The 8,766-nt window shown below is 40.5% G+C and overlaps 1 protein-coding gene across 1 annotated transcript; it reads left to right on the top strand.

Annotated features, from left to right (window-relative positions):
• Positions 1 to 2,570: 2,570 nt before the first annotated feature.
• LOC144505478 (protein Wnt-8-like) lies at positions 2,571 to 5,893 on the top strand. Its single transcript, XM_078231593.1, has 5 exons — positions 2,571 to 2,600; positions 2,939 to 3,077; positions 3,153 to 3,278; positions 3,435 to 3,577; positions 4,780 to 5,893. Exons 1-5 carry the CDS (start codon positions 2,586 to 2,588, stop codon positions 5,335 to 5,337), a joined length of 981 nt encoding a protein of 326 aa, XP_078087719.1. The 5' UTR covers positions 2,571 to 2,585; the 3' UTR covers positions 5,338 to 5,893.
• Positions 5,894 to 8,766: the final 2,873 nt, after the last annotated feature.

The following is an 8,766-nucleotide window of genomic DNA, read 5'->3' as shown; positions in this document are numbered from 1 at the left end:
CCATGGGCCCTTTCAGCGGATGGTGATGAACCCATGGCACTATTTTGGCTATTGAACGAATTGGGGACAGGAAAAGGCCCCCTCGAGCTTGCTCTGCCGTTCATTAAGATCATGGCTGATCTGATTGTAATCTCAAATCCACATCATTGCTGAATATGGGTGCTTGCTGTGAGCAACTTGGTTGTAGTCATTCCTACATTGGAGGACTACATTTCGAAAGTACTTAATTGGTTGTGAAATGCTTTGTTCTGTGATCGTGCAAGGCATTATATAAATACAAAACTTTTTTCTCATAAGGCGCACCCTGTATGCTTTAACAAATTCATAACTTTATTAGTGTAGTTTTAAAAAGTCAACATATGAAAGTGTATTACTGATAACTTTAAATAACCACTTGCCCAAATCACACACTTGTCATGGCCCGAGATATTTAGTTGAGGATCCCAAATTTACCAGAATAATTATGAACTAGTTGATCTAATTGTTTTTGAGCATGTAACGTTCGCTTACAGCAAAGCGAGTAGTGAACCTCAACATAACGAGAGATCGCTAAGACTAAGGTCTCAGCGCCGAGTCTACAATTTGCAGAAACTTTATTACACAATTTATATCGTCCATCGCTGCTGATCGTTTTGCGGTGTTAATGCGTAATAATATCTGGAGCTGACGTGTAGTTTGTTAAAATCATATTTTACAAAAAAACTCATCACAAGCCAGCACGTTTCTCTTGCATTACTGGGAGTTGACGACAAGTTCATTAGGAAATACTTGGATATATATCTCTACGGGATGACTGGATTCCCGTTGATAAGTTGCCAGACCAGCCTGCGACTGCCTATCGCTACTATTAGTAATACCCATTTAACTGTCATTCACATCACCTAGAGAGCATTAAATTGCTATGGTTACACATTTTTAATCTAATTTAAAAGGTCACCATCATTTGACGGAAGTTCTACAAATTTCCGCCGATTCTGCGCCGGTTTCAATTTCCACCTGTACCATCGGCAGTGATTTGACACAAGGTCCTGCTAATTCCTCATTGTTTTGTGCATCGCATCACTGAATTTATACATAATTAGACTGAGATTTTGATTACGCTTCTAATTGTATCGAAGACCACCATTCTAACCTACTCTACAGACCATTCCCATTACTAATGGAAATCTTACTTGTTAATTTTTATAATGGTTTTCAGTGAGCTACAGTACTTCTGTAACCAGCGTGAAGTCAAGAGTGCGAGACTGCTTTCTGGAATAGTCTCTCACCACTTGCCAAAATTTAGCTCACTTGATTTGATGACCTTGGATAAGTGTTATGCCGCTGCCGTCGGTGCGATGTTTTTAAAAAAACGATTACATCCTTGCAGAAATATGCTCTCGCTTTAAATTGCGTTTGTTAGCCTTGGACAACGTTGGAGCAAACAATTTGATTCTATGAAGCACCTTTTATCGGGACGGGAAGTCCCAAATCCTTCCCATACAACGAATTATAGAGGTGCGGTGACATGACCAGACATTTTGCAACTTGCATTTTTCTATTGATTTTGAGAGAATATTAATTCAAGGTCACTTTTTAATAGCATCTCCACATCACTTTAATAGTGCCATGAGATCATTAGCGTTCACTTCAATTGACCACGGAATTTGGTTTAATATCTTGTGTACGACACAGTTTAAATGTTATGCTTAAAATCAGCACTGGGGCTTGAAGCCACGATGCAGTATCCAAAATGGGGCAAGTGATTACTGTAGAATGAGCAATGTGTGCTCCAATTCTAAATACTATAATTTTCCATTTAAAATAGGCAACAATAATGAATGAAACTGATCGTGTGAATAAACACACTTTGAAAATATACTGTCTAGATAGCCAGAGGACAAAGCTTCTGAAATGCAATCGAAACTAAGAAAAGCCGCAATTCACAACTCCAAACTCTAATCACTTGCCAGAAACAAGTTAAAATAAGCCGTCCATACAATGCTAGATTATTCCCAATTAACAGTACTTCCAGGAAAGATAAAGCAATGATTTGCAACCACACGATAGAATAACCCAAAGTTAGATTTTAGTCCATATAATTATTAGTATGCTAGGGACAGGTAAGCATCCCGAAATGAGCAGGGGATAAGTGGTGTTTGGGGTACGCATAAAGCTACCTAATTATGGAGGTATTCAATAAATGACTATTGGCTATGTGTTAACAATCCTTTTGAAATTCATTAGGCCTTTCTAGTCTACGATTGGTTGATGTGTCTTGTTTACACTTTGCCCGGCTCCGAACTGGTTAATTTACAACAAAAGTATTTTCCTGACCGCTGTGCGGCCTATATAAAGTGGAACAACTTTCTCAACCCTCAACTTTCGAGCTATTTCAGCGAATGAGACACCGCTGCCATGAATCTCGCCCAAGTAACTATTTGCTTTGCACTGGTTTATAGTAGCATAACTCCAACAGCGTTGTGGTAAGTTGAGCCTCTTCAAACATTTTAATTCCAGTGCCTAACTGCAAAGTGGGGTATTCCCATTATACAGAACTAAACTTCTTGCTGCGTTCTTGTTACAGGTCGGTAAACAACTTTTTGATGACCGGACCAAAGGTAAACTGAAGTTGTCTTAGACTACAAACAAGTTTAAAGTCTCAATCTATGATATTTTAGACACATTAATGGATTCACGGATTGCCTGTATGTCTTCCATTAGCAACTGGTAACATTTTCCAATTACTGAGAATAAACAAGTCTCCCTTTAAGCGTCCAGTAACGTCTCGATTTTTTCAACCATTTAAACTTTAGGAAGACGTGCGCAAAAGTAACAAACTTTAGTATCAAACTGCAGGTATCACATTAAAAATCTGGCTTCACGTCGCTTTGTAAGAAATATACAGGTGATGTTGATGTATTTGATGAACGGATTGAGGTTACTTTTTTTTTGGTAGGCATTTCTGACCTATTCCAGCAGTGTTGCTGCTGGAGCTGAATCTGGAATTGACGAATGTAAACACCAGTTCACCTGGGACCGCTGGAATTGTCCAGAAAGCGCACTGCAACTCTCCACGCACAATGGTCTTCGGAGCGGTAAGAACTCCGCCCAAACTCAGTTTCAAGGTAGCATTTTACTCGGGTTATTAATTTTAATGTGCTTTCTATTAGCTACTAGAGAAACATCCTTCGTGCATGCAATAAGTTCTGCAGGTGTCATGTATACCCTGACAAGAAACTGCAGTATGGGAGATTTCGACAACTGCGGATGCGATGAGTCAAGAAGTGGTGAGGCCGGTAGGTTGGACAATCTTGTCAGACCTTTTCAGTTCCTTCCTTGGTTTATTTTGAAGGAAAGGCATTTATTGTGTTCCACTTTAGACGCGCTGTTTATTTCAAGTCAATTTCGTAGTAATTTATGCGCCTGATGTGTCTGAAAATCTGTTTTTGCAGGTGGACGAGGCTGGGTTTGGGGTGGTTGTAGCGATAATGTTGAATTTGGAGAACGAATTTCTAAACAATTTGTCGATGCTTTGGAGACCGGGCAGGATTCCAGAGCTGCCATGAACCTCCACAATAACGAAGCCGGAAGAAGGGTAAGTATATGCGTGAATGAAAGTGCTTTCAAATCGTTTAAATTATTCTGATTTATTCGACTACTGACGTCTGTACAGATGTTTTCACTTGCAGTACATCAAATTAATATCAATAAACCCCATCGTAATGTTCACGGATGCTGCATTCTTGGAAACACTAACTGTGGGTATGCACCCATAAAGCAATAGATAAAGGTATGGGCAATTCGTCTTCATTGAAGACTGAAATACTCGTACTGTCATTCCAGCTTTTGGTAGCTAGTTACCATTTCTTTCGGGATGTAGGAACAATGCCTTCCCGGGATTGGAGTGAAATAACACAACCCCCTTTCTGCCTGCCACGTAGCCAGTGGCGAACCCGTTTCCTCAGAATCCTTACTCCTCCCAAGACGAGCTTGTGCTACATTCCGGATGTTAGTAGTCTGGTGCTTCAGATTGAGCAAACGGGGGGGGGGGGATAGAAGACACCAATCTTTGAAGGTACATTCAGAATCATTAGTCTGGGATAGTTTATGGGGAGAAACTGTTTTTTGGCGGGAGGATCAAAAATCAAATGACACCGATTTAAGGTGATTGCATTAAGAAGCCCTTGCTTCTTTTGCCAGTCAGTAGTTAGGATCTAGAATATACTGTCTGACTTTGGATTCAATCAAATATTAAGAGAATTGGGTACATCCAAAAGAGTTGGAGCCAGGTGAGTTGCTTCTAGGGAGCCGGGAAGAAAACGATGTCCGAGTGGTCTGCTTGTGTATTGTAACCATTGTTGTTATCTATGCATATACTTTCCAGCCGGGATATCTGGATGGGAAAGGGTTTTTCGGCTACTTTGTTCTCCCTGCCCATTTTGGTGATCTGCAGTTTGAACTAAGCTCAACCAGTTCGGGGAAGAACAGGCCTGGAACCTCCAGTTTACAGATCAATGTATATACTCGTTTGAGCGACAAACGGTTGGATAAAATATTTGTCTTGATTGGAATGGGGGCGAGCACAATGGATAAACATTTGTTACTTAGCCAATAAGTGACTTGGCTACCGCGCACCAGGCCTCCCTTGCTACAGCGCTGACCTCTCAAATCAGTAACCCATTTGTGGCAGTGATGGAGGCTAATTAATTCTATATTGATGTATAATTCTACAATAGTTGTTTTGATCTAATATGAGCACTGATTATAGCCATGGTGTTGTGGATTCATGTTCCTTAGGCTGTCAAAGAGACCATGAAGCGAACCTGCAAGTGTCACGGCGTGTCGGGGAGCTGCAGTATCCAGACTTGCTGGCTCCAGTTAGCTGATTTTCGAGATATTGGGAACTTCCTGAAAGTGAAACACGAACAAGCTGTGAAGATCGATTTGGAGAAGCGGCGCATGAAAGGAGGGAATAGCGCGGATAACCGGGCAGCGATAGCGGATGCGTTTAGAGCAGTGCCACGGACAGAACTTGTCTACTTGGAAGACTCTCCCGATTACTGCGTCCGGAACTTCACACTGGGATTGCAAGGAACCGAAGGAAGGGAATGTCTCCAAAGTGGCAAGAATCTCTCCCAGTGGGAGAGGAGGAGCTGCAGGCGGTTGTGTGGAGAGTGTGGACTCAAGCCAGAGGAGAGAGAAACGGAGATCATCAGCAGTTGCAATTGCAAGTTCCACTGGTGTTGTACTGTCAAATGTCAGCAATGTAAACAAATCGTAACCAAACATTACTGCTCTCGGCGAGAGAGGCACAGACCTTTCAACAAGCGCAAAAATCGGGCCCAGAATTGGTGAGAGACCCATGAGCTCCTCTAATGGTTTTAAAATCGGCGCAAGACTTCAATGACTTGCTACTCACTGCGTTCATTTTTAACTAAACTGCCCACCGTTCTTGTGACCTGTTTGCAGATTATTTTGCGCAACATTTTGGAAGCAAGAAGTTTTAACTAATGTTCGTTTTGAAAGTTTTTACGGCCGAATTTTTAAATTCTAGTCTGCAAGTAACCTAAAGGAATGTTTAGTTTATATTTGTGAATCCAGCAGTTTGTTTATGGAAGTGGGTATGGGACTTTATTCCACATTTTGTTTCTGCACGATTATAATTTTTCTTATGCACTTATTTTTTAACGTTATTTTGCACCAGTTCAAAAGCGTTCGCACTGTTACGGAACTGCACATGGACACTTCTAGGAATTTAGGTAGTAATGTAGCATCAGTTGCTGTAAAGAACTTGTTTTCATTCGAGCATCTCCTCGGATTTATTCGAATAATGAGCAAAGGTCGGGGCGAAATTGCAGAACATTCAGTTTTGTAACATTCTGGATAAGTAGACTAGAAAATTGACTCGTATTCTCCAATAAATTTATTTGCCAATTTATAAAATTGCATTTTGTCCTGAACTTAACCAACTCGAGCGGGTCCTACTGTTTAGAGCTGATGTAACTTAATATTGGATAGTACAAGGAGGCTGAAGAAGCGACATCATCTTGGGGCAGCTGAAGGTGTTTCACTTGAACATTTCTTTCGGGCCTTTAACGGGTTTAAAGGCGCCTAACAGGGACGTTAGACAGTGACCACTGAGCCACATGAGATATTAGTCTAAATATGTGCCCAGTTAAGGATGGCAGGCAGAAACAAGACTTGAGAACTGGGCGTTGCTTAACAGGGAATCGATGCAGATTCATGAGCGCACGGATGATAACTCGAACAGGGCTTGGTGCAAGTAACGACACAGAGTTTTGGATGACACGTTTATGGAGAATACGGAAGGCTAGCCAGCAGTGTTGGAAATAGTCAAGTTTGGAAGTAACAAAACATACATAGATATTAAGCAGCAGATGAGCTGTTGATGTATAAATGGGTGATAATGTGGTTGAAGCTCACCGGAGTTACGAACAGGTTGTTTCAGCCTCTTATAGTTGCCAGAGAGATGGACGGAGTTGGTAGTTATTTAATTGGAGGAAATTTCTGCTCATATACTGGATGTTGGGTGAGCAATCCATTTAGACAACTGAAGGGATGGCAAGGTAGTTTAGTTAAAGGGTTGCAATTTGAGGACAGTGCTATCCTCGAATTATTTGAAAAAAATGCAGAATTTTGTACTAATAAACTGGTCTTTTCTATTTAACTGCTTTGGTGAGCGCCAACGCGCATAATCGCATCATAAAACGTTAGGGCATGGGAACAGGTTCTTGGCTTCATCAATTCCATGATGGTGCTACCCCGAAAAGCCACCTGGCCTAATCCTGCTCTCTCCCTACACCGTTTACTTTTCCTCTTGTCAAGCAAATAGCTGACTGCTTTCCTACTCCGAGTGTAAAAAAATAACCAAAGCGAATCACAGTTGTAACGTTTCTATCTTCGATTTCAATGGATGTACTGACGGGTAAATCTAATTGTCTCAATACTTTGAAATGGAAAGTAGCACAAGTCACCCATTTTCATTATTCTAAGGAATACAGCTATTCCTTTTGAACTTGATCAGAAAAATAACAAGTTAACCTTTTCCTGTGTCTATCAGCTTGTTCGCGATGTAATGCTACTTTTGCCACAATTTTTAAAAACAATAGCTTAGCATATTTCAGGAGTTGTGCATCATTAGTCATTTAGTGTCAGATTTTGAAATGGAAAGGTATCGGGATTTAAGACCGAAAGGAGCTGCGTGTATACACGTAGAACGATTAACCAAATAAACTGATTATCCAAACGTTGGAAAAACTCAGCAGGTCTGGCAGCATCTGAAACTAACTTCGATGCTAAAGTCACATGGACTCGACTTTAAACGTTTTTTCTCTCCTCAGAGACCAGCTGCAGTATTTTACTTTATCAGGGTAGAATGATACTCGCCCTTCCTGAATTATGATCAACCTCGAGATGTATAAAAGTTATTAATACATTCTAAACGATTGGATTTAGTTTTTTTTCCTCAGTTTGCTGCGTGTGACGGTTGCCAAATAGTACCGACCATTCCTTTGTGATTTTCTAGGCGGGTTTAGAAAACAATTGGGCTTTCTACAGAATGCATGTTACACGTTATCAATCAGTATCTTGTCAGACGTTCCATTTTGTATACAACAGCATCCACATGCATTTAGAGTACAATATATCCATTTGTTTCCCTTTTTATCTCTCGCTCAAAGTTTTTTCAGTTTAAATACATTGAAGAGAATGGCAAACGACCATCAGCTCTCTCTCACTAATACCACCCACTTCTAATTTTAGGGCTAATATACTGCAAATGTAAAATAATGGATGACTGCTTGTAGACATGGAATTACAGGTAAATTATTACACCATGACATATGTTGAAGTACATAGCAATTGTTGTCTGGCCAAATCAACACTGCTATAGGTGGCTGCAGTGCAGCTAGCGTAGGACTGTTGGCAATGGTTATTCAGGAACTCTTGTTAGCAATTGGATGTGTGTGGATATTCAATGAAAGAATGCCAATAGAATATCCTTTAGGCTCATAAAAAATATTAAGTGAATGGTACACCTGAAATATGAATCAATCATCGCTTTTTACAGATACTGACTGGTCTGTATTTGTAATGCACTTAAACAAATTATTGGAGTCTTTCTGGTACCAAAATGGAACTTCAGCCCAGTAAGGAGGAAATGAAAGGACAAAGTTGACATTCAGAAATCAAAGTGGGAGTTGAGGTAGAAGATTAGAAATCTGAAGTGAAGAAAGAGATTAAACAGTTCAGACCTAATCAGTGTGACCAAGTTTGGGGAACATTGTCTAAAAAGACAATGGGAGGGGTAGTTCTGATAGTAATGGCTCAGAAGATCAGGAAATAGAATCAGCTATAGTATTCTGCTTTTTAACCACTCTACCTTCCCACAAAAATATTTGACAATGAACAGGATGGGCCTAGAAGAGAATCAGATATCCTCCTGGTATCATATGGTCCTTCTATGATAACATTGCTTTCCATTCAAGGGAGCTACCTAAAACACTTGATCACAAATGGGCCTGCATCTTAACCCTTTTCTGTTGTCCTTCCTGACTTGTGTTTTCCCTGCCACCATGACCAGATGGTAAACTCATTCTATCAAGGCAAAAGTGTAGAATTCTGATGATGCCCAGACATTAGACCAGCTCTGGAGGTTCATGGATTGTCTGTTCCATGACTCACATTGTCAAGAAAACACTAGTAATGGGACAAGGTGTTGCGTATCTGCCAGTGATCAGACTCAACACACCACTGGAAAAAGTC

The sequence above is a fragment of the Mustelus asterias genome, chromosome 16 (assembly GCF_964213995.1).
Source record: "Mustelus asterias chromosome 16, sMusAst1.hap1.1, whole genome shotgun sequence".
NCBI lineage: Eukaryota > Metazoa > Chordata > Chondrichthyes > Carcharhiniformes > Triakidae > Mustelus > Mustelus asterias.
Note: the sequence above shows the minus strand (reverse complement) of the source record. Positions and strands in the feature narration are given on the sequence as shown.